This window comes from Thrips palmi, unplaced genomic scaffold (assembly GCF_012932325.1).
Source record: "Thrips palmi isolate BJ-2018 unplaced genomic scaffold, TpBJ-2018v1 HiC_scaffold_12, whole genome shotgun sequence".
NCBI classification, from domain to species: Eukaryota; Metazoa; Arthropoda; class Insecta; order Thysanoptera; family Thripidae; genus Thrips; species Thrips palmi.
Genome location: NW_023144623.1, coordinates 6,169,307 through 6,194,201, shown reverse-complemented (window position 1 = coordinate 6,194,201; position 24,895 = coordinate 6,169,307). Strand labels below are relative to the sequence as shown.

The 24,895-nt window shown below is 51.5% G+C and overlaps 4 protein-coding genes across 5 annotated transcripts in view; 1 reads left to right on the top strand and 3 right to left on the bottom strand.

The window, feature by feature from the left end:
• Positions 1-11,595, bottom strand: part of LOC117640490 (cyclic nucleotide-gated cation channel subunit A) — a 61,620-nt gene extending 50,025 nt beyond the window's left edge. Inside the window, exon 1 of the mRNA XM_034377009.1 lies at positions 11,475-11,595. The gene's annotated coding sequence lies outside the window, so the exon portion shown is untranslated. The remainder of the gene's footprint in view (positions 1-11,474) is intronic.
• Positions 11,596-13,504: 1,909 nt separating this feature from the next.
• Positions 13,505-14,909, bottom strand: LOC117640218 (60S ribosomal protein L28). Of its 2 annotated transcripts, none has more exons than XM_034376542.1 (5): positions 14,772-14,909; positions 14,171-14,265; positions 13,954-14,082; positions 13,770-13,883; positions 13,505-13,618 (listed from the first exon to the last, which is right to left on the bottom strand). In XM_034376542.1, exons 2-5 carry the CDS (start codon positions 14,255-14,257, stop codon positions 13,532-13,534), a joined length of 417 nt encoding a protein of 138 aa, XP_034232433.1. In that variant the 5' UTR covers positions 14,258-14,265; positions 14,772-14,909; the 3' UTR covers positions 13,505-13,531. The 2 variants fall into 2 exon arrangements, with proteins under 2 accessions (XP_034232433.1, XP_034232434.1); XM_034376543.1 differs by lacking the exon at positions 14,772-14,909 and adding an exon at positions 14,720-14,770.
• A 7-nt stretch (positions 14,910-14,916) lies between these two features.
• Positions 14,917-16,169, top strand: LOC117640216 (phosphatidylinositol N-acetylglucosaminyltransferase subunit C). The gene is made up of 2 exons (XM_034376539.1): positions 14,917-15,188; positions 15,282-16,169. Exons 1-2 carry the CDS (start codon positions 15,173-15,175, stop codon positions 16,142-16,144), a joined length of 879 nt encoding a protein of 292 aa, XP_034232430.1. The 5' UTR covers positions 14,917-15,172; the 3' UTR covers positions 16,145-16,169.
• LOC117640210 (nuclear pore complex protein Nup205) lies at positions 16,154-24,804 on the bottom strand. The gene is made up of 21 exons (XM_034376529.1): positions 24,651-24,804; positions 23,297-24,151; positions 23,036-23,206; positions 22,851-22,960; positions 22,647-22,769; positions 22,380-22,550; positions 22,099-22,292; positions 21,878-22,014; positions 19,960-21,782; positions 19,727-19,873; positions 19,460-19,642; positions 19,069-19,381; positions 18,691-18,986; positions 18,256-18,566; positions 17,894-18,165; positions 17,628-17,796; positions 17,354-17,541; positions 17,084-17,271; positions 16,785-16,998; positions 16,581-16,702; positions 16,154-16,499 (listed from the first exon to the last, which is right to left on the bottom strand). The coding sequence occupies exons 1-21, from the start codon at positions 24,655-24,657 to the stop codon at positions 16,416-16,418; spliced, it is 6,078 nt and encodes a 2,025-aa protein (XP_034232420.1). The 5' UTR covers positions 24,658-24,804; the 3' UTR covers positions 16,154-16,415.
• Positions 24,805-24,895: the final 91 nt, after the last annotated feature.

Genomic DNA, 24,895 nt, shown 5'->3' with positions numbered 1-24,895 from the left:
GACGTGGTGGAGGAGGACGAGGAGGAGGAGGAGGGAGAGGAGGGCTTGGAAGAAGGAGAAGGCGTTAGAGTAGAAAGGCGGTGACAAGGGGGATGGGGGTGCTCAGTCAGCAAACAGTAGCAGTATCGTAAGCCCAGGCACGGGCCTGCCTGGCTGGCTCTGACTCACATTGGCAGGCCGGCCAGGCCGGCAGGCCGCCAGACCCCGCGGGTCAGGTGCGGCCCGACGAAGGACACGTAGGACACACTCACACACACACACACACACACACACACACACACACACACACCACACCCACACACACACACACCCACACACACAACCACCTATTGCACAGCACATCGCCACTCTCAAGCACCAACCTGAATCAGGCTCACCACACACCACCACCCACACACCGACACAAGTCGAGCACGTGATTGCAGACTCGCCATTCTCTTGGCGCCCTCTTTGTTTCTGTGTCACGCGCACCGCCGCACCGCCAGACCGTACACAAGTCACACTCTCTCTCTCTCTCTCTTTCGCTCACAGCTACAGTGGCGCGGTTCGATCTCCGAACTATCTCGTGAGTGAAGGGACGTGGAAAAGGCGAGTGGGCGTCTACCAAACTAAGCCAGATGTGTGTGTGTGTGTGTGTGTTGGCGTACGCCACCATATTTTCCGGGGCGGCGGGCTGACCGGGCCGCGTGGCTGGACGGGGCGGGGCGAGGCGGGGCGAGGCGGGGCGAGGCGAGGCGGGGCGGGGCGGGCTAGGCCACTGGCTCCCGAAGGAGGTCGCACTCCCTAAATCAGCAGGGAAGGTGCAGATTGCCGAGCAGGCTCCGGAAGGGACGGCAAAGCGTGGCGGGGCGTGGCGGGGCGTGGCGGGGCGTGGCGGGGCGTGGCGGGGCGTGGCGGGGCGTGGCGATAGCGCCGGATTAAGGGCGGGGTGGGGCGGGGCGGGGCGGGGCGGGGCGGGCAGGCCACGACGCGCTCTTTACTCAGAGGCTGAACCTGGACCGAGCACTAATACGAGGATCGATATCACGTAACGGGGAATATGGGAGCAAAAAAAAGAGGCGGGCGCCACGCTTTTGTATAGACTTGCATTTCTTTTTAATTATTTGTTTGTTATTCCGTACAGAAGTGGGCCACGGGAAATGAGCTTGAGCTTGAGTGACAGTGGAGAGGGCAGAGGGAATGCTCTTACTGACAATTGTGTTGGTCTTCGGGTGCCAACATTTTAATTTTTTTGTGGAAAGCGAGATATCAATAATTGAAGTAGGGCGCAAACTATCCAACATTTAACTCTGTTTTAAATTTTTAATTTTTGTATCAACCACGGTAACAAACCAAATTAACTTTCGAAAATGAACGGATAAAAACAATTTTCCAAACAGCCAAATTGACGTTTGTGTAAAAAAAGACAGAACACCTCCAAAAAAAGGAAAAAAAAACTCCGTTTGAAGAGGCTCACTTTACGTCCTCCAGAAAACAAATACCCGTCCTTTAAAAAAAAGCCAGCCACAGAAGATATAAAACTGGTCTCGAGCACCGAAAGCACAAAAGGAGATGACAAATTGGAGTGCGTGGGAGTGGAGGGGGAGGGGGGTGCTTGCGGCATTTGAGTCAGCTAGATGGTCCAGCAGACCGACGGACAGACGGACATACAGACAGACCGACGGGCAGACGGTAGGCGGGCCAGCGGCAGCCAGGTGCTCGGTGCTACGGCCGTAAGACATGGTCGTTCGGGTGGATTTGAGAGGTGCTGGATGCGCGGTAACGCTCTGCCCGCTCCAGCCACGTGGAAACATGAAGAAAGGAGGAAACAAAGCGATGAGGGGGAGGGGGAGGGTTAGCGGTTCTCTGCGGGGATTTGCCTGCCGCGGCCCGGTGGCGACGGGGGGATCAGACGGTCTGGGTGTGGGTGGATATAAGGGTCGCAGTAACGGCACGGCGGCCGAACTTGAGAAGGGAGAGGATGTAGCGCGCCAGCCCCGCCAGCCCCGCCAGGGCGAGGCCAGCCGCCAGCCCGCGCACAACAAGTCATCCCCGTCTCGCACACCGAGCCAGCATAGGGGTTGGCGGGGCTGGCGGAGAAGATCCACACCCACGCCGCCGCCGCCACCGCGGAGAGACGCCCGGAGGGTAGGCAGCCCGCTAGAGACGCGCGGCCCACCCCGCCGCCGAACGAGGAGGGGGAAAAGAAACCGCGAGAAATGAATGAATGAATGAATGAATGAATGAATGAATGAATGAATGAATGAATGAATGAATGAATGAATGAATGAATGAATGAATGAATGAATGAATGAATGAATGAATGGGGAAATTAACCGGTGCAGCGTTATTTGAACGTGTTTCTGTCAGATCGGCGGCGCGGGTCCGGGGCGCGTGCACCGTGAAACAGTGAAATAGTCGTTCCAGCGGTAACGAATCGTTACGGCGGTGACGATGCAGCGGCGGTGACGCTGCCGTCGCTTGGCGCTGCTTCGCCCCGAGTCCCAGGCACCCGGAGAGGGAGAGGCGGAGTGGCAGCCAGGCCAGGGGGAGCGCCGCGGCCCGTCTCCTCTCTCCGTCTCTTCGCGTCTCTCCCCTCGTCTGGCGGCACCGCGCGCGGCGTCGGGGAGCAGACCCTCCAGGAGGTGGACCGAGACGCCTCAAGAAGCGGGGCGAAGAGCGGCAGAGCCGGGCAGAGCGGCGGAGAGGTCGCGGGGGTGGGCCGGCCTTAACAGTGTGGGCGGCGCGGCATTGCAAAAAGGGGGTTGCAGGTCATCATCGCGGCCTGGCCGCGCGGAGCGGAGAAGGCCGCAAGGAGAGCCGGGAAGGAAATTGAAAAAGAAATTGTTTGGCGAAGAAACGAACACGAGGCGAATCCCGCTTCGAACACAACAAGTGGGGACGTCGCCGCGAGTGCGCGCTACCTTCCAAGAGTCGTTTCCGTCGCTCTGTCTCTCTCGCACTCGTGGGCCGTTCCGCACCGGTGCGAGAGAGACAGAGCGACGGAAACGACTCCCGGCATCAGTGCGCTGGCGGGGCGACACGACAGCGTTGACAAGGGTTGAAACGGCGTATGAACAGGTAGCGAAACGCGTTTGCAGGAGACACGGAAAGAAAGAATGAGAGAGGGAGAGAGGCAGAACACGAGAAGAGGCAAAAAAGGTAAGCCGGTGACGTCGGAGCAAAGATCCTCGTTTGCTGACTATTGTCCTTGAGCCCATAGGAATATATTCCCCGGCATAAAACGCGCGGGGCATTGCTGCCGGGGCTTACCTTTCACAGTGGAGGGGGGAGGGGGAGGGGGAGGGGGTTCACTGTAAGCGCGGCATCGGTGGGACGGGCTGTAAAGTCCCCGTCGAGATTGTGTCGTTGTTGTCGCACAGCGCTGCCGCTGCAGCAGACTGATTCCGAGAGTCGTCGCTCTGTCTCTCTCGCACTCGTGGGGCGTCCCGTGTAGGTGCGAGAGAGACAGAGCGACGACTCTGCTGGCTCGCTGGCCGTCGGGCCACTCGGCCCACTCGGGGCGCTGGCTGAGGCCGAGGCCCCGGTCGCCCACTACCATCATCATCTTTTTCCCCCCGACTGTACACCGAAATCGCTTTCGTCGATTCGGTATTTGCATTTTGATGCGTATTGCGCCCGGGAGACGCTGACTTGAGGCGGCCGAGGTGAGGCGCGCTGTGCCGCGCTGTGCCGCCAGGCGGCGCCACCGAGACAGGCGGAGCACGGCCGTGAAGGCCCGCGGCGAGGGGGCGGTACACTGAGAGTCGTCGCTCTGTCTCTCTCGCACTAATGGGCGTCCCGCACAGGTGCGAGAGAGACAGAGCGACGAAAACGACTCTCTGTACGAGGAAAAACGCCCCCGCCCGTGACACCGTGGCGGCTTGGCTGGGCTTGGCTGGGCTTGGCTGGGCTGGGCCAGGCAAGGGACACGGCCTCTCCGGCGGCGCCGCGGGCGAAACAGGGCGTGGGTCAACACGGCAGCCTCGCCGACAGGCTGACGCGCACACTGCAAGGGCGGCGCGCGCGAAAACATTTCAACTGGACGTCGGTCAGTCAACCAGCCAGCCACCCTCCTTGGCCTTCGGGCCCTCAGGCCTCAGGCAATTACAGTCCACTTGGAAACGAGCCTCCCTCGGCCCTCCGCGTCGCTCCGCGTCCCCATGTGATGGACACGGTCCGCGACCTTCATGACCCCTTCTCTTTTCCACTTTAGATTCCCCCCCCCCCCAACGCCCACGCCGCCCGCCCCCGGTTCTAGTGGTGGACGCGCGGCCCGGGCACCGCACTGCGGAATGCTGACGAGGTTGTTCCGAGGGGTCGAAGGTTCAAATCAGTCAGAAGGGGAGGGGGACGCCGGAGACCTCGCCGGGGACCTCGCGCACTTTTCCCAGACCTAATGCCACGGCCAGAAAAGTGCAGCCGAAATGCGGGTGGACACCGCATAGCTTTGAAAGCCCGGATTAATACTTTCTCCGCGACTTTCTCATTCATGTTGAGTTTTATCTTGCTGCAGCAAGTGGCCATAATTTTTTCTTCGCAGTGAATGGACTTTGCCCCTCACTGGGCCTCACTTCTCGTCCCCCCCCCCCACACACACACCTACACACACACACACACACACAGAGGCATCTGTCCGCTCAGCTCATTCGCTGATTGGCAGACTTTGTCCAGGCTGTCCTGCAGGATGCTGAAGGGAGGTTCCCGAAGGACCTCCGATTCCTTCCCTCCTTGTGTATCCATCGAGCGGAGCAGAAGGATTGAGTTTGCTGCGACCACGCGCCGCCGCGCGCTACACCTGAGCAGGGGGCCAGCAGCATTGCCGAAGGCCCGGGGGGGGAGATTCTAGGATTCTCACAGCGTCGTCTGGAGTAGCGTCCTGGGGGTTTCATCTCGCCTCTCTTTCTCTCTCTCTCTCTCTCTCTCTCTCTCTCTCTCTCTCTCTCTCTCTCTCTCTCTCTCTCTCTCTCTCTCTCTCTCTCTCTCTCTCTCCACGCCGCTGCCCCCCACGATATTACAGTCTCCGGGACGACCTCTTTGTGAGCGTTAAGCCCTGCCCTCCTCCCGCCTCGCAACACCTCTCCCTCCGCCTCTCTACGAGACACGCGATGAAAGAAAGAGGGAGGGAGGCGTTCAAAAGATGGAAAGAGAGAGAGAGATGCGTTTAGTTAGAGGAAGTTTGTCTTTCCGGGTGAGCCCTCAACGCTCGCCAAAGACTGACCCAGTGACCGCCGCTCCGTAATGAGCAGCCGAAGCGCAACAAGTACGCAAAGCTCTCTGCTTTCTCCTCTCATCATTTTCGGGCCGCTTCTTTTTTTTTGCGGTCATGTTTCCTCCCCCATAATAATATTTCTTTTTCCTTTACTCTTATTTCGCATCTGCGTCCCCGCACCGCGCCGCGCACCGTGAGATGGGTACCCTCCACTCCCTGGTTTACGTTTTGGTCGCCGCGTCGGGTGACTTGAAGTTCCCGTCTCGGCGTTAAATCAAGATTAACGGGGAATGGGTTGGTTGGTCTCGACGGGAACGAGCGTGGGGGGGAGGAGGAGGAGGAGGAGGAGGAGGAGGAGGAGGAGGAGGAGGAGGAGGAGGAGGAGGAGGAGGAGGAGGAGGAGGAGGAGGAGGAGGACGGAGGAGGAGGAGGAGGAGGAGGAGGAGGAGGAGAGGGAGGAGGAGGGAGGAGGAGGAGGAGGAGGAGGAGGAGGAGGAGGAGGACGAGGAGGACGAGGAGGAGGAGGAGGATAAGGACAGGGAGAGATAAAACCAGAGAGCCACGGTGGCCGCAGACTTTTTGGACAATGGAAATGACATTAAGTTGCCTTATGTAAATGCATTCCGGCGTCCCTCTCATACTCTTCTCATGTCACATGTAGATTGCACTTTTATTTGCCAGTGCCCGCACCAGTCTATCTCTCTTCGTCGTACCGAACAGATTTCCTCGTCTAGAAGAGCAAGTCACGAAATTGAGCTATGAATAGAACGCTGCTGTGAACAAGTGCACGGGATGCTAGCGAAAAAAAGGACCCAAAAAAGAGGAGTATCACTGCCACGGGACGAAGAGGTGGCGGGAGGGAGAGAGGGGGAGAGAGAGAGAGAGAGAGAGAGAGAGAGAGAGAGAGAGAGAGAGAGAGAGAGAGAGAGGAAGAAAAGAGGTGGGGAAGCAATCAATTACCCGGCCGGCGGCAACGCGCGGCAACGGGCGGCAATGCGAGGCTTGACTAGAGAGGGTGTGGCTGTGGGCTGCGACGGCGCTGCGACGGCCGGGCTCATTTGGTGGCAACTTTAACTTGCTCAGCTCGCGGGAAGTGGCAACCTGCGCTGCTGCGCCGCCGCGCCTTCGCCAGGGCCTTCTCAGACTCGCGGTCGCAGGTGGCGCTCCACTGCTCTGCTCTTTGAATAAGTTAATGACAACACCGTCGGCTCGCAACAAGGGCAGTCCGCGCAGTGCAGGTGCGACAGTGGCGGACTTCCCTGACGAGACAACACGCAGTGCATCTCTGATACGGCGAAAGGCTGCAGCAACATACTAAAGTGCAGATTTTCTTCATGATACGAAAGAAATGCGACGAATTACTTTGAAGGTATTACGATAAATTTTCGGAGGTAAGCTATAAAGTCAGCTGCACCACCATATGAAAAAGAATTTTCACCATACTTTTCGAGTGTGTTAAATATACAGAATTTCGACCATGATGCTTTTAGAGCGCGCGTGTTGGACGGCCGAAACAGGATCCCGGTGACCCAGAAAAAAGTAACTCAAACGGAGCCCGGCTGAACCCGGTTATTGATTGGGGCGAATCACAAAGGAGCAGCATCCACTGTGGGAAAGAGGCGAACCGAAGACACCATTAGGCGAGTGGGGCATCATGCGGGCCGTGTGGAAGGAAAGCACGCAGGCTGGGGAGCAGTCATTATTTTTTATCATTTTTCGGACTCGGCGGAGCGGCTTGCTGCCCGTGTGTGAGCCACGCACCCTCTGCGGCTCCGTCTGCCAGTCAGACTGCCTTTTTATCACAGTGCCTGCTTTCACTTCAGTGTAGCGCCTCGCTTGCGACTGTGTAGCTTCCCTGCTGCTGGACACTCGTTCGGCGACGAGGTCTGCAATCGGTTTCACTCCAGGAAGCACGCCCCGCCACGCCCCGCCACGCCCCGCCGCGCCCGCCGCGCCCGCCGCGCCACGCCGCGCCACGCCGCGCCGCGCCACGCCACGCCACGCCCCGCCCCGCCGCGCCACGCCACGCCACGCCCCGCCACGCCACGCCCCGCCACGCCCCTCACACGCCCACTCCAGCTCGCTCCAGCGGCCCCAAACGGAGCGGGGGGTCCGAGACAATATCACACACTTGACGGCGAGCGCGGCGGCCACGGCGTCGCCGTGACGGCGAGCGCCTGTCGTCCTCGCCATAGGCAACCCGTCGGGTTCAACGCAGCGCCGTGCGGCGGGTTGCCTATGGCGCGCACCGCAGGCGCTCCGCCGGATTCGAGCGAAGCTTTCGTCGCGCTGTCTCTCTCGCGCTCTCACGGGCCGCCCCACGAGTGCGAGAGAGACAGTGGCAAGAGCCTGAAGAAAACAGGCACGGGCGCCGGCCGGTGTTGAAAGGGTGGCCGACCTCAGCCTGGCTGGGCTGGCCCAGAGTCCCAGGTTCGAGTCCCGGCGGTCGCGGCGGAGTCTCGAAAAGCGGGGAAAAGTGTGCGGCGGTCGAGCCCATCCGATCAAACTCCAGAGCAGTACGGAGCAATGGGCCCTGAAAGGCCCGAAAGGCCAGAAAGGCCCAAAGGCCCCCGATGCACAGTGGTGGGCAGTTTGGGCACGCCGCGCCCGTGGCGCTCGTGGTCGGCAATGGCGTTGCTAAACCGCCTGGCCCGGGCCGTGGCCCCATCAGCGGGGCCGTTCTAGCGCCCGGCCAGCGCGGCCAGCGCGGCCAGCCGGGCAGGGATTAAGCGTACGTCGCCATGAAACCTGCTATAACGAGCGTATTTTCTCGTCTGGTCCACACACTCGGGCCGCCACGCCGCCACGCGGGGCGGGGCGGGGCGGGGCGGGGCGGGGCGGGCTCACGACCGACACAGAGACGCCCCTTCCCCGTCGCGTCGCGTCGCGGGCCGCGCGGGTCGCATCGGATTAAAGACAGGCGGAGCGAAAGGGCTGAGAAATGGCGCGCTGTCCTCCGCGCGTCAGGGACAGAGTGCGTGGCACACTGCCGCCGCCCCGAACCGGAGGAACCGAACCGGTGATCGGCCGGGAAACAATCTAAAGTTTGCCAGGAACGACAACAATTATTTGAGGCGGGCGCGGCGCGCCCAGGAATGTGCAATAATGGCGGTGCGTCGCCCAGCGTCGCCTGCCGCCTTGCCTTGCCGTCGGCGGCGGCAAAGCCAGGCGAAGCCCGCAAAGGCGGCTCTCCTTTCGGCGCCGGAATCCCGCCGCACGCCGGGAAATTTCCCGTACCGCCTCTCGCCCGCCCGCCCGGCCGCGCGTTCGCGTGCAGGTTCCTGCCCGCCTCGGGCGGGAATTTTCCCTCCACGCTCCAGCGGGAAATTTCCCTCCCTCCGCGGTCGGGAAACCTCCGTTTTGCCTCGAGTGGACAATTTATTCTCCGCCTCGGGCGGGAAATTTCCGTTGCACCCCCACCCCGGTCAGGGGGCAGGAGTGAGTGGATGCGCTTGTTTGCGGATGTTTTCTTTTGGCGCGAAAGCTTTCCATCGGGAAATTTACTGGAGTGGCGTGGGGGAGGGGGGGTGGGGGAGGCTTCGGAGGAGGTTGGAGGGTCTCCGCATTGGAAAGGGCCCCGGCGATGGGAGAGGTCGGAATGGCCCAAATGCCTGGCGTGGAGCCAAAATCGGCCCGGAGCCTCCTAAGCAGCCCTGAGCGCCCCCACTAGGACTCCAGTCTGGCCGAGCCGGGCCGAGCCCCGGGGCTGGCCGGGCCACAGGCCGCACTGCCGTACAAGTTGGCCGGGCTCTCGCATCACGGCTCGGCCGGGCTCGGCGCAGTCGTCGAAGGGAAACCATGTTTCAAGTCCTTACCGGGACCAGGGCCTTGGCGGGGGCCTTGGCGGGGGCCTTGGCCAGGGCGCCTCGCAAGTAGTCTGCGGAGTCTGCAGAGTTCCGAGTTCCGCCTCTCATCCTGGTCTCGGGATCCCGATGCCCGAGAAGACGCGCGAGTAGTGTAGGAGGGACCGAGACACAATCATTATTTTGGACTAAGAGAAACGCGTTTCCCGCCGCCCTGGCGGAACGGTTCAAAGAGCGGGCCGCGCTCTCCGCCGAGCCATTTTTCGAAACAGCTCTTGACACCCGCGGCTTTGCACCTCACGGCCTAATCCGCCGGACTTGAACCCGGCATTCCGGGAATACAACGTCGAGCCTCCTTGTCGGCCACCTGGGGCACCTGGGGCACCGTGGTACTGCGGCGCGGGGGAAGATTGGAAAACAAGGAGGACCAGTGGTCGTCTTCGTCGCTCTGTCTCTCTCGCGCCTATAGGGGACGCCCCATGGGTGCGAGAGAGACAGAGCGACGAAAATGATTCTCGGAATCAGGCGGGCACACGGTGCGCCGGGTTTACCGCTGCCGGCGCAGCTCCTGCAGCCTCGTCCGGAACTTCGTCGCTCTCTCTCTCTCTCTCTCTCTCTCTCTCTCTCTCTCTCTCTCTCTCTCTCTCTCTCCTCCTACTGGTTCCCGTGCCACAAGGGGGCATATTAATTTGGCCGTTTCCGTTGGGGTTTCCCGGGAGGCGCGGCTCGCCGCACAAAACGTGGCAAACGGTCCGACCAAATTCCCCCCCACCCCGCGATCCCCCAGAGAAGGCGATGCTCTTCTTGGGGCGGTCCAGAGGGCAGTCCGGCTGGACGCTGCTGCTGGCCGAGATAGATACAGAGGCGACGACGGTTGTTGTCGTTTTTGTTGTTGTTGCTGCTGTTCTCGTTCAGTGGCCAGTGCGGGCCACTGGCTGCCACACTGCACCAATGCTTTATGCTGTTGGTTTTGGACCCTTGCTGGAGATGGCCCGCTGTGTGTGTGTGTGTGAGCCCCTGTGTCTGTGTTGGGTGTGGGGTGTGCATGTAGCCTCTCCCAAAGTGCTGTGATGGCTCGGGCGCCCCCATCCCTTCCCCCAGCGAGGCACAGCGAGGGCAACTGCGCCATTAAGATGAGACGAGACGCGCTGCCAGCGACAACTTTCCAGCGGCGTTAGCGAATTGGCATGCCCTGCTGCCCTGCCCTTGCGCCCTTGCAGTGGCCCTACCAGCCCTACCAGCCCTCGGAGCCCTGTACGGCTTGCGCAGGGCTGGCGGGGCTTGCCCTAGGCGGGGTGGGTCGCCTTGGCCTGCTTGGCCGGCGGGGCGGACGGGACTGGCTGCTCTGGGGGTTATCCACCTCGCTGGCGCGTCAAGGGTTGGTCACGGTCTGTCACGACCTTGTCACGGTTTGGCGCGACCTTGTCACGGTGCACAGTGGGCCAGCCGACGCAGGCGGCCAAAACTCCAGACAAGTTCTGAGCTCCAGAGTCGCTAAACTTGGACTCGAACCGAACGTGTGACCCCACCAATGGATTCCTCGTTCGGAGAGCAATCCATTGGTGGGGCCACACGCTCGGTTCGGGTCCGATTTAGCGACTCTGGAGCTCAAAACGCGTCTTGCGTTTTGGCCGCCAGCGCCGGCCTTCCAGCCCTCTTCGTCGCTGCGACTGGTCACGGTCCGTCGTGCTGGCGTCATGGTCCGTCACACTGCCGTGGCCACACTGTGACGCGACCCGCGGGTCACGGCCTGGTCACGGCGTGCCCTGGGCGTGCCTTGGGCGTGCCCGCCTCGCGGGGCGGCAGTAACGCGGCCCGTGCCGCCGTGCTTTGCGACGACGCTATTTTGCCGCGTTTAAAGGGAGTTTAGCGCCCGCATGGCCGCACGGCCGCACGGTCGCATCAAACGTTTCACGGCTCCCTCGGTGGCGTCCCTCCCCTCCACGCGGACTCTTCCATCGCCCTGTCTCTCTCGCACCTTAGGGACGCCCGCATGGGTGCGAGAGAGACAGGGCGACGGAATCAGTCGCTGCTGGCGACTCGCCGCCCTGGTGCCCCCGCATCCATCTCATTTGCCATGTATGTATCTTGCCCCGCCGTATTCGCCCCCACCCCCTCCCTCGCCCCAAGGTGTGTGCGCTACGCGCGCTCCCTCTGTGAATGTGTGCAAAACTGCGTGATATTGGCCCACGCACTATCGCTGCGGGGCACGCCAAAGGCAGGCAAGCAAAGGCCCCCAAATAACCCCATCAATCGCCAGCGAGAGCTCTCGCCTCGTCACGGTCAGGGAAGTCCGGTGCAGGAAGGCCCGACCCGAACCGTTTGCCTATTTTGCTATCGTGGAAATTGTATCCGTCTTTCCAGAGTGTTCTGCGTTTAAAACTTCAGCCACCTTTTCTTAAAGCGGCAAATGTTGTGTGTGTGAGAGAGAGTGTGTGCGGGTTTGTTGTTGGGACGTTGGCCCGCGTAGGACTACTCACCCCTGGGGTCGGGGCCGCGGCGTCACGGCGAGTTATCCATAGCGCCGGCATGCTGCATCGGGGCGCCGGGACCCTCACGCCCCCTCGGGGCCTCTCGGGGCCTCCACACCCCCACACCGCACTCTCACCACTCGCAGTGTCGCGGTCGTCACGGAGGCGCGGACGCGATGTCACGCGTGGCGACACGTGCCGAGTGTGAAGGCGTTGACGCGCGGCTACGCTGGGCTACGCTGGGCTACGCGCGCCCGGCGCCGACGGTCCCGAGGGCGGTCCTCGCGATGCTCGCGCTGCTGGGGGGAGGCGGGGGTGACGCGCGCGCCCGGGCCGCCCGCATCGCGCAGAGGCTGACAGAGGCAGACTGGCGGCCGGGGCCCTCTCGGCCCTCTCTCCCGCCAGAACCGGGCAGAACCCGGCGGGGCGGCGGCGGCGGCAGACTCGCCTCGCCGCGGCGCTCCGGGGGCGCGCGGGGCGGCGGGGGGGCGGCGCGGGGGCGGCGCGGGGGCGGCGGGGTCCGGGGACGCCTTCCCCGCCCCACCGCTGGCGCGCACGCGGGCCGGCGCGGGCCCCTGGCGCCACCAGGGCGGGCATGGCGGGCCTGTCCGCCGATCGCCCCCGTAGCCTGCAGACTGATTCCGAGAGCCGTTTTCGTTGCTCTGTCTCTCTCGCACGTGTACAGAACGCCCATGAGTGCGAGAGAGACAGAGCGACGAAGACGACTCTCGGAATCAGTCTGCAGCCGCGCCGCCACGCGGACCGGCAGACCGGCACGCTGACACTTCACCCCGGAGGCTGATTCCGAACAGTGCAGTGCCTTCATCGCTCTGTCTCTCTCGCACGCGTGGGGCGACCCATGCAGGGCGCGAAAGAGACAGAGTGAAGAAAACCCGGTTCGGAATCTGCCCACTGGCGAAAGTCATCTGGGCTCAGTCTTCCTTCACACTGCACTGCACTGCACCGCACCGGCGAAACGCTAGGATTCACTCACCAGCCAGAATGAACCGCTGAGTCCGAGTCATTTTCATCGCTCTCTCTCTCTCTCTCTCTCTCTCTCTCTCTCTCTCTCTCTCTCTCTCTCCCTCTCTCTCTCTCTGTCGCACCTAAGGGATGCCCCATGAATGCGAGGAAAACGAGGGGAGGCGACGGAAACGACTGTCGAAATTTGTCTGCAGTGCTACAGGCGCTATTATGTCGTGTCGTCACTGGAATTATGGCCACTGGACTCTAGGCTCTGACAGCTAACCGACGGTAGGCGACAGCACTACAGGCCCAGGGCCCTGGCTGACACGACGCCGGGCAACCCACTGTGGGCAACCCTATTTGGACGTTGGGAGTCGTTCTACTTGGTTCTACTTCCCACCCACCCATCCAGTTTTGGTAGTGTGTCGAGCGACCAGATGCTGACACCTCCCCACCGCGAGTGGAGTATCGACATCGACAGGCGCGTCGCACGGGATGGCGCGCGGAGTAGAGCCGCAGCCGCCCGGAGGCACGGGGTAGCGACGCGCCGTGGGCACGAAGGCTGACAGCCCTTGAATGCACGTAGTATGAGAACCGTCTCGATCCAATATGGAAGTGAATTTTGCGTGTAAATAAACTGTATCTGAGAATCTTACTTGGGAAAAATAAATCTGATAATATTTACTTCATTGTAAGTTTGTGACAGAGATAAGATAGTAACTAGATGCACCAGATGTGTCATAAAAACAAAGTCTTTCTAAAAATATTTGACTTTTGTACAAAATAGTGAAAAACCAAGGGCAATTGATGTGCGGTAGCTAATTTTAAGAAAAGCCTCCCAAAGTTGATAATAAGATTGGTCGCTCAAGCAGTCTGGGCCAGCAAAAAAAAAAAAATCACTCATGCGCCCAGTCTAATCTTAAATACACATTAGGCAATTCACTCTCTCTCCAAAACAATAACATTGTGTAAAATGTGACATTTCCACTCTGCAAAGCAATTGAAAACTAATGCACCATTGATGTCATGTGATCATTACTAAAATAGTGAGGTCAGGTATGAAAATAAACACATTGAATTTATAGAAATTTTATTTTAAGTTACTCCTGCTTCTTGCCCCTCGCCTTCCTGGGACCCTTGGGCTTCTTCTGGGACCTGAGGATGGCACTCGCTTTCCTGAGGGCAGGCTGAAAAAAAAATGCCCATTAGATACGTTTATATTAGGCCATGTTACTTCTAGGTAACACATCTTGACACTATAGAGCCCATTCAAAAAGAATATGGCCAAGGTAATTACAGGGCAACACAACAATTAAGTAGAAAAGTGAAAAAACTTACCTTGACCAATTCAGGGCGGTACTTGTTCTTTCCAACAAAGTTCTTCAACTTGTACAGGGAGCGACGAGCTCCAGCCTTGAAGGTAGTCTTAACATGAGACTTGACGGGGAAGCGCTGCAATACAAAAGATAAGTTAATAGCCATTCAAAACAGTAACATCCATGGGTCCAGAAAAGAAACTTACTTCATTGTTAGCCTTCTTGTGGGAGACAACGAATCCCTTGTTGTCAGCAGTGGCGTTGATGCCAAGAACCTTCTTGTGGACGAGACCATTGTACTTGTAGGAGTTCAGGCCAGTCAAGTTGAGGGGCTCCTAAATAACAGAAGGCACAAAGACAATTAAGGTAAAGTGAATCTGTCATTGAATGCTCTAGCAGTGTCCCACTTTCAGTGATACTTACAGTGCTGAAGGGTTTCTTCACACCACGCTTCTTCAACAGGAAAGCGCTGTTGTTGCGGATGACCATCCAAGAAAGGTGGGACGTCATTTTGAATACTGCAAACAAAAAATAAGAATTGAAGGCCCGCCAAACATCTTCACTGCTCGAAGAAAGAAACAGAATGAGCAACAGCGCAGAAACTGATAGATTAACTCCTTTGACCGATAGCGTTCAGTTTCTCAAGCAGACGGCGCAATCAAAATACGGGTCCGTAGGCCACCCCGGGCCAACCTAACCTATAGCCCAAGACACTCAGGTTGTGGAGAGGATGACAAGATCGTCAAGAGGAAGTTAAAATGAACCGGAATGGAAATGGCAACTCTTAAAACACACCAGTTGAAGACGCCCAACACTAGAATACGTTCAAAACATAATTTACACCACGTGGCGAGACGTGAGGCACCACGGAACAGATTTGTCAACCACTACACTGGAACCCAGTTTGAGAAACGAGTCGCATTCGAATCTTTTATTTCCCATAAAGGATTGCTTCTGGAGATAATTACGAACATCAATTGAGAGCACTTCACCCAAATCTTCCGAATTATTTACAAACTCGTACCTTACTTCCGTAACCACACGCCGCTAAAATGGCTCCTGGCCGGTGAAGAAAAAGGGAAGAAATTTCGGAACTCGTGCTATCGACGAATCGATAGTGTCGACTTATTTCACCGAGTAATCGAAACGGTTGTCGCAAAATCGAACAAATTTTGCCAACCCTCCGCGGTTGTAGATTTGTTTCAAAGGGGAGAGCGGGCCATTTAACAAAATTTGATTTGGCTGAACACACTGACAACCATGTCATCTAGGAGCGACTGCATTTAGGAATAGATTCTTGAAAATGGATCTTCTCAAAGTCCATGAGCTAGTGCTGTCCTGGTACTTTCCATCTACATGATGGAGGTTATTTTTCCATAGATAAACTGACATTCAAAATTCTAACGAATACTGTGATCTTCTGTGATGGCTCGGACCAAAGGTAAGATGGATTCGACTTGTAAATCATGTACCACTCTGTTATTTCTTTTATCTGTGCTATTCTAATTATTTCTTTTAAATTTACATCTGGCAGGTAGCGGAAAATCAACAGCACCCAAAAAGCCGTGGAAGAAAATCTTGTATGGGAGCAGAGAATACCCTGACAACTACACGGACAGTTCGTTCCTACAAGAACTTCGAACAAATGTCCATGTTCACACAGTTTCTTTTCGTGAAGCCATTTTAGGAGCAGGACGAGTAACCAATGCCATCTGTATAGTCGTGTTATTTAGTATAGTATTTGTATATTTATACAATCAGTTAGTCGATGCAAATACGGTTTTTGTATACAGTTGTGCAGGAAGCATTTTAGGATATTTGTGGTATCGTAGCCAGTCAGATTTTCAAAATGGTTACTGGACCTGTTTCTATAGAGATGCCAGAATGGTTGCCATATTTTTATCTGTAGGATTTGCCTCATCTCCTATCCTGAAAACATTGACTGAAACCATTAGCACTGATACAATTTATGCCATGACAGTATTTATGATGTTACTTCATCTATGTTTCAAAGACTACGGTGTCTCTCCAGCTTTAGTCAGCAGCTCTCTTTCATTCAATGCAGCTATTTTTGGTTCAATTTGCTTAGCTTCTAGATTAGCTTCCTCATTCCATGCCTTTGTTTTACTTTCTCTATCAGTAGAGGCATTTGTACTTTTACCTCTCTTGATGGTTGAAGCTGGACGATCACTATGCATATTGATTCTAGTCATCTCTGTAACAATAGGAGCTCTGTGGAGTCTTTCTCCTCCAATGACAGTTTTCTTTGTTCTTCTAATTTGTTTTGTCAATTTGATTTGTCCAATTTGGTTTTTGAAGTGGCAGATTCACAAAGAAAATATCTATGGGCCATGGGATGAGGCAGTAGTAGAGGACGCCGATAACATTGTATCATAAATAAAATTATTCTTCTTAAAAATTATTTATTTACAACATTACTGCATCAACTTATTTCATATGAATGGAGGACAGCATGTTCAGTCTCAAAGTCCACAAATGAAAAATCAATCACATCCAGCACAATACCACAATGCGCACACATAAGAATTTTTAATTTTATATACATCACCAAGAACTAAGATAAGAATTTGAAATAGGATTTTTCCATAAAATTAAGGTTACATTAAAGAAATTAATTAGGGTGAATTCTTAAGACAGGTAAGCACAACTACTTGACTGGCACAAATTGAAGAAGACGCTTGATCCTGCGAAGCAAAGCTTCAATAAAGCCCTTCTCCATATCAGTCCCATACTGAAAAAAGGAATAAATAATTAGAAAAATTTATGACCATGATATAAAATCAGTTACAATTGGAGTAAAAATTAAATTTACCTTCTTGGTATCCACTAAGTCCTTACTAAAGCTGTCATTAAACTTTGAAACCAAGCTTTGTTTCATTAAACTTATATCTTCTCGAGATACCGGCCATGCACTGTTCACTGGAACACCCATAACTGAAAATGGTTCAAACAATGAAATGAAACTGTGATAAAATGCTCAAATGATGTAGTCTCAAATATATCTCAACTAACTTACCATGAACCACAGAGCTGTCAAAATTAACTCCAGATCTAGGGTGAGGAAGACCCCGGTATAAATAGAAATCTAGATGCAGCCATACTAAGTACATGCAATTGTCAATGATGTATGATGTCAAAGCCAACTCGCGTTCCTTTCTTTGCACTTGTGTTTTGAGTTGTTGCACTGACAGGGCCCGCTGCTCCAAAGCACTCACACCCTCAGGTAAAAACTGAAAATTTTGAGAAAATATTCCATTACAGACCACACAACTTTTAGGACTTAATACATGCACAATGAAAGGTGATAGAACTTACTTCTTGCAAATCCATAGGACCGAGTTCGGAATGAGATTTTCGATTCAACATCTCCAGTTCTCTTCTTTGACTCTGATAATGAGCAACACTTGCCACCAACTGTTCAACAACAACACCCAAAGCTGGCTGAGCTTCGCTCACACGCTCTCCAGCCCCAGTTAGACCAAGGTTGCGGCTGCTATAATCCCCTGAAAATTAAAAATAATTAGAATGAAAAAGATTACTCCAACAATAAGGTCAAAGTTGCATATTGAAAGTTGAAACAATTACCTATTGAGTGAGAGTGGGCATGTTGAGTAGCCATGGAAGGTCTGAACAGAGGCTGCATATTTCTCTGATCTGCAGCTGTTTGCCCAGTTAAATTTCGTGCATAGAGTAATAGATGAGCAGCAACTTGCAGAACATAGAGAACAGCTTCTCCCCTCTCTTCAGAGTTGTGGAAGCTCTCTTCAGTACTTCTGCAGACGAGAATGAAATGCATTTGAGTAAATATGACAGAGTAGGTAAAGATGCTGGATTTTACTAAGCCATAGTCCTTACTCACCTTGCATCCCCCTGAGAAGCTGATCCAAATCCTTTCACCTTGCGCATCAACGGTTCTGATATTATAAAATGAGGGAACAATGCAAGCATAAGGGTTTGAATGCGGAGCAAATGTGCCTTGCGATCTCTATCAGAAGCCACAGGAGAATCAGGTTGTGTTGAGTAAAGCTCTGAAAGGATGGACACAAGAAAGATAAGATGATAAATATAAAGTCGATCTTTAAAAGTAGCCCAATGTAGTTTATCTGGAGCAGCTTCCTGAATTACCTTGGTTTGCAGATCGAGCTATCACAGCAGTTACATGAACAAGTTCCTTCAGATAATTTAGTGGCAGGAAAGGACTGGCTGAGCCTAAGACTAGTCCGACAGTTTGCACATGGCTGAGAAGGAAGTGTATAACCTGAACAACACATGACAAATTTTCCATTCCTAATGTTGTTAAAACAGCATCACAAAGATGCAAAGCAGGTAGAAGTATTTGCATGTAGCGATTTCCAACAGAGGGGATGAAGTCTGCAGAGGAAGATGTATCAGGAGCTCTGCAACACAAAACAAAAAAAAGGGGGAAAAGTGTTTTATGTTTTGGCATGCAAACTTAAAGAAGATACATATTAAGAAATTTCACATACCCTGCTTGCATGATTGGGTGATGGTCAAAAACTTTCATGGATGCCATCACAGCAAGTGCTTTCTGTTCAAGCAGCATTTCAGCTCCCATTCGAGTGGAGGCAACGCGGCAAAGTAGAGCCATTTTACTTTCATACACATATAGGGGGCGAAGGGATTCAGGAGAAGCATGCAGCATTGATTCTAACTGGCCATCAGAGTCCAAGAGAGAATCAATAAAGTGTTTGAGGTAGCCTCGCCCAGACAAAAATGACACCCAAGATGAATGAGGGTCCAATTCAATCAGTTTGTCTAAACATGAAAGTGCCAGCATCTGTAAAGAAACAGCAATAATAAATGTAACTTGAATTTTTTTTAAATTGATACAGGAAGTACGAGGAAATAAATTATTGTCAGTAACCACTCTTTTTGCAACATGCAGGGCATTAAGAAGTTACCTTGCATATTTCCAGTCCTCCAGTTCCATCATGGCACATAACATCAACAACACCTTCACCAAATCCGAGGACTAGATCAAGACTTGCTTGAAGAGGTGTCTTCCTCTCTTGTCTGATTGGACTTCCAGTAGCACTAAAAGATGCACTTGTCACACTACCCAAAGAGATGGAAGGATCAGGGAGTGTCATATTAAAGCCAAAATCTTCAGAGCGAGATTTTTCAGGGAGGCACACAATGTGCATAAAGCTAAGAAGAGAGCTGTATAGATTTGCTCGGAGTTTCTGAGATGCCACACCTAAAAATATTAAGTAAAAAAAAATTAGATCAGCAACACTACCGTAGTATTTAAAGGGATCCTAGCCATAGTCTTTAATCACCTGATCCAAGCATCCACTGCAAGATTCCAGATAAAATAACATTCAGTTTGGCTGAGTTCTCCTCTAGAACAGCTCTTCCACCACCGCTGCCGCCCTGAGCTGTAGCCTCGCAGATGCTTGTGTTAACAAGACCACCAGCAAGAACCATACAGTCAGCATCCTGTCTTCCATTAGCCTGAGATTGACCCAGCGTGACATTACCACTTTCTGCACGTTCACCCAACACATAAGACTGCCGCAAATTTTCTAGCAGCAGCAGGAATGCACTTGAGGTGAGATTGGAAAGTTCATTGGTCATTTGACCCATCACCACCTGTAAATAGAAAAAGAAAACAGCATGGTCACCAAGGTCACTTAAATACGATGAATAATTTGAAGTCCAATAACATACCTTATTAATGAGCAAATGTAATGTATCTAGTATGATTTGAAGGCGGCGAGGACATGGTAAAATTTCAAGAGGAACCACAATAAACAGTACCCCAACAGCTTGCCTCCATGCATCCATGAATTTGACATTTGCATGTGTGTGAGTGCGTTGTTTGTTTCGCTCCAAAGCATACTTCAACACAGTCTGGAAAAATATATTGTTTAAAATAAACGAATGAATTTTACACCATGCAGAAGTTCTGGTCTAGGTATATAATAAAACACAGACCTGGATTTCTTCTACAATAGATTGCCTCTGTCCAACAGTTGAGTTTCCTTGCACAATTGATAATTCTTCCATGAGAATACGATGAAGCCTTTTCACATCCACCAACTTCAACCCAGGGGCCATTGTGTTTTCACATTGGGCAAAGACCTGCGGTTATTAAATATATGAAGAGATTAGGGCTACATCTTCTGAAAAGAGAAAGACTGGGACAAAGTAGAGAATTAAAAACTCACCTCCTCCACCTTCTTGGGTTCAAAATACTCCCAGTTGGGTGCTGCTAAAGTCTCTGCTGAAGTATCAAGTAATGCAAGAAGCTTAAGCATCAGACGGTCATAAGGTTTACTATCGAACTCCCCAAAATTAGAATGTTTGGTGATGTCTTGAAGATGAGGAGATTCATCAATCTCAAATTGAGTCCCACGAGCTTTTTCATCAGGGGAACTCAGCAAAATTCTAGCTAAGGATGCTAGATTTGAATGTTGAGAGCGTGTAGCAGATGCCTTAAGTTCAATGGCAACCATCTTCAGCAACCAGCACATTTGGTTCAGCTCAGCAGCATTGTGTGTTCCTCTTCCTGAAAATGGCAGAGCTGCCAAATGTCTTGCTAAGAAATTGTTGGATGTCCTCAAGAAGCGTAGTACGGGTTGGCCTGTTTTGCTTCCAGCGCAGAGATTGTACAGGAGACCATATGCAGCTTCTAGAAGCCGGGCCTGTGCTGCTGCCTCATTGTTGCTTTTGGAGCTGAGAACATGTCTTGATTTCAACGATGAATCCAGCATAGCAAGCAAGGAATGCATACAAGTCCGAGGGAAGCCCATGACACCTGGTTGTTGAAAGACTGTTTTGCTGATATCCTTTGTGCGCTGGAACCCAAGTAAATAGTGGGATATGTTTGGAGGAGCTTGGTTCAAGCACAATTGCATTAACTTTAAGATGGCTTCTTTCGTTTTCAAAATGATGCTGGTTTCATCTCCTGATTCACTATCATCTGCAAAGTCTTCTTCTGCTTCAAGGCATTCAACAAATCCATGTCGTATTTCAAGTTCCAAACTTGGGCTTGAAGTGAACATATCTACCAGCTGACCAGCAGCAGTTGGGTAGGTAGAGACAGCCAAAAGAATGTGAACTGCAGACAAGGCATGCCTTGGTAACCAGCTGCTGTATGTAACATATTTTCCAACACTCACAAGGAAGTCAGGGCTTTTGGTACGTGAATTCAATCCGAGTAAAAGACGACTGAGGCCAGTCAAGAGCATATTTGAGTTCAAACTACTATGAAGTATGTGGAATCGTTGTTGTAAAACTAGGGCACGCTCCAACAGCTGCAAACAGCCCAGCATACTAGCTTCCAGGGCATCCTTCCCAGCAAAGGGAGCATAGGAATCTAAATAGATGCAACCCTCTTCAAGCAAAACAAGAATGTGGCGAAGCAGTTCAGATGGTTTGGAGTGTAACTCAATCATGAGGTGAAAGCCTGGGGGTGGAGTGACTTGAGGTGAGCCGCCACCCTGAAGTTCAACCACAGCTCCAGGGAAATCTTCACGTTCTGGATCATACTGATTTAAGAACTTAACCAACAGTACCAAACAGCTGTTAAGGATCTCCCACTTCTCTTGAGGCTGTTTGTACTTCCGAGAACACGCCTTCAAGAAGACTGAATGCAGCACATAACTGAGGTAAGGGTAAAATCCCGGCGATCGCGAGCCCACTCCGAGTAGCCGTGGTACAGGCCAGTTTGTGAGCACATCCAATAGTTTGAGCACTGCTCTTGTCAGGGGAAACTCTTCAGCGGGAGACTCAATATCTTCCAGTTCTGTTTGGACTCCTCGTGGTTGATAAGTACTAGTTGATGGTACGGTGCAAATAATCTGTGCTGCTTCCATTGAGACCCACAGAGCAGCAGCTGTGTCTGGCGCATTTGCAAGGGCAGCTAAAGTCAGCACGAGTTCAGCCTTCAGTGTGACAGGCACACAACAGCTGACTAGACCAAGTAGAACTACCAGTGGAGACCAAGTTGGGTTTTCACTGATTGCAGCCCTTGAAACCTCATCATGTTCTGAAACAAATAAAAATAACAATGAAAGTATATTTCATTCATGCTATGACAAAAAGCAGACCAAAATTAAAAATGGAGTATGTATGAGGTTTCACCTGCAACAGCTCTGATGAGACTGAGGACAGCTTGCAGGCCTTGAATTTCTTGAAGTGTAATGCCCCGAGGTTGCATGGGTCTGTGGTACACAGTGTCAGCTTTGGAGATAGGCTCTTGCCTCAGGCTGAAATAATACCTGAAGTAAAGAAAATCAATGTTAATGAAACATTACTACCTTTAATAATAACAAACTTAAAAAAAGCTACCCTTTCTAGCAGACCTATTCAGTGATGTGAAAAAGTGATCCCATGAAATGAAACATGTGTTGACTGGGCTGTTTTGTTTTAAGAGATTAAAACAGTGCCTGGCAGCTTGTTGAGTTGAAGATAGACTGCACAACATTTTCATGTAGGCGACATAGAGGGATGGAGATAAATTATCAGCAGATCCTCGAACAAACTTAAAAAGAGAAACCTAAAAATAAAAGAGAATGGAAAAAAAAAGTCAGAGTGTTGGAAAAATAAAAACAAAAAGATCAAAGTTAACGAAGAGGAACCGCACCTGTCTGGAATTGGAACGGAAAGGGAATCCTGAGGAGGAAGAACTCTCTGTGGGGCACCAATAATCAAGTACCAATTCAAGATGAAGAGGGTCTTCCCGATACAACCTTGCAATTGTCAACATAAGGTGCTCATAATGATGAGGCAAATTTGGAGGAGGCTCCAGCCCTTGCTAAAAACAAATGATAATGTATTCATACAATTTTAATGTATTTCCAAGATGAATTGCATAGTTGGATGAACCACTAGACGCAATAAAAGTTTTTACCTGTGCATAGCTTTGGACAGTGCGAGCAGCATCTTCAGCACGACTTCTAAGTTCTTTAACTTTTAAGGGCATAAATACTATGAAGTCCGTAACCAAACTGTGCAGGCGTCTCATGTACGTTTCCTATGAAAGACAAGAAAGTTGTTTATAGAAAATGAAACACTAAAACAAAGGCTTTTGGAAAAAAAAAAAAGAAAAACATACTTCTTTGAAAATGATTGCGTTCTCTAGGAATGTGCGTTGAAGAAAATCAAAGACTCCCAGATTCACTGCAAAGCTTATCAGTGAATCATCTTCATCCAATATGCCTATACCTGTAAAACAAGGAATAAATAAAAGATGAGAAAATTTATTCATACACATATTTTTTAAATAGCTGAAATACTGACCATGAGTAGGTTGACTATGATGAGATCTCATTGTAGCAAGGACTAAGCCCCATGCTAAGTAAGTAATGGCTTGCAATCCTTCACACTCCCAAGGCCTTGAATTAGTTAATTCTCTATGCAAAACTGGTAGAAATTCTGGATCTGACATAAGTGGTAATAACTGAACTGCATCTGTTACAAAACCAACAAGAAATACATACATTATACATGCAAAGGAAGAGCAAATATTTTTTAAGCCTTAATCATGTATAAAAATCATACCTTCACCATCTTCTCTCTTCTGAAGAATACTTAAATCCAGAGCACACAGCAAAGCCATTTGAAGAGCAAGAGTAACCCCATCAATTCCACCCGTTGATCCTTCTTCAAGCTTTGTTCTCCTCAACTGCTGAATCAATCTCACTGTTGGTTCCCTGGGCAATCCACACTGCACAGCCCAGCAAAACACTATGTCAGCAAGAATTTGCTTTGTTTCTTCAAGTAAATCAACAACTTGTCGGTTGTGTTTTGGGCCTCCAAAGGCTCTGTTCTGCTGAAGAAGTTCTGTTTCTTTTGACAGGTCCATAGTATCTAAGAGATTTAAAATCTTACTGATGAGTCCATCTTCCATGAGTTTATCAGTGTAATCAGTGACATAGTCAATAACTTCTGGGTTGATTTCCAAACTCCAAGCAACTCCTGCCCGAGATTGAACCAGTGTTCTCAAAGTGGACACAAGAGCCTTCCTTCCATCGTAATACAATAGCACAGCCACCAATCCTCTAGGCAGACCAGGATGGAAAGCCATTTGCCTTTGAGCAGTGCAGAGCAGATCCAACGCCTGGTATTCATTAAGGTCGTACATATCTGATATAATTAAGGCTTCATCGACCAAATCTTTGGACAGAATTTGGTGACCCATCCCAGGCAAATTTATGCCCTCTGTCATACCCTTCTTCAACTCTTCTCTGCTCTGCGCATTCTTGGGAGGATTTTTGAGAAGATTGATAAAGTTTTGTTTATGTTTCTGCAGAAAATTGTCCAAATCTTTCAGAGGGTCAGTCATTGATCTCATAACTATACTTTCCACAACACTTTGGAGCTCCTTGTATGGAGTCCACATATCTTGATTTTTGGCTGAAAATAACAGACATAATGAATTAGTTGGTGCTAACAAAAAATAGAAATTTAAACTGTCAAAGGCCTAATCAATAATGGACAGACAAACAGTAAACAAACACAGATTTCTTAAGTAAAATTGTATTCTGTTAATTTAAAACAATACCAGTTACTATAATACAAAAGACACTTTTTCAAAATCACAAAGTCCTAAAACCCTTCCCAATGAATCAATTTAAATGCTTCAAATACTTGTTGAGTAGCTACACAAGATAGTGACCAAATGGATAGATAAAGGAACGTTCATCAAACAATCAAACAACTAATACTATGGTCAAAAATTAAAAACACTTGATGATCTAGCAAATTCTAATCAAGTAAATTTAACGATAATGAATAACAAAGAAGAAAACAGTGTCAGTTGAGTAATACACAAGCAAACAATGAGAACGTATCATAAACAATTGTATCTAAAAGGGTAATTTAAATTGCATGCTGAGCACAATCTTTTACTTACTTTCCATCGTGACAAAAAGTTTGCTTAATCGTTCTCAGTGAAATGTCAATGCATTATTTAACGGGATGCACCGGCAAGCAAGCATGGGCCCGCCAAGCGGCAAGCGGTTAGGTTAGATTTAGACAAACCCAGCGCCTTGCATGAATTTTCATTTCATCAAAGAAAACCCGTTATGTTGTTGTTGTTTCGGAAGTACCACACCAACAAAGAATACTCTTATTTAATAATTGATAAGATATGGGACA

What these genes read in the sequence shown, in the direction of transcription:
- LOC117640210 (XM_034376529.1), bottom strand. An exon ending in GAAGAGAGAAGATGGTGAAG is followed by an intron (nt 23,207 to 23,296) that starts GTATGATTTTTA and finishes GTTTTGTAACAG; the next exon opens with ATGCAGTTCAGTTATTACCA. An exon ending in GCAGTGGATGCTTGGATCAG is followed by an intron (nt 18,987 to 19,068) that starts GTGATTAAAGAC and finishes TAATATTTTTAG; the next exon opens with GTGTGGCATCTCAGAAACTC.
- LOC117640218 (XM_034376542.1), bottom strand. Translation starts at nt 14,257, where the DNA reads ATGACGTCCCACCTTTCTTGGATGGTCATCCGCAACAACAGCGCTTTC. An exon ending in TGAAGAAACCCTTCAGCACT is followed by an intron (nt 14,083 to 14,170) that starts GTAAGTATCACT and finishes TCTGTTATTTAG; the next exon opens with GAGCCCCTCAACTTGACTGG. An exon ending in ACAAGAAGGCTAACAATGAA is followed by an intron (nt 13,884 to 13,953) that starts GTAAGTTTCTTT and finishes TTTGTATTGCAG; the next exon opens with CGCTTCCCCGTCAAGTCTCA.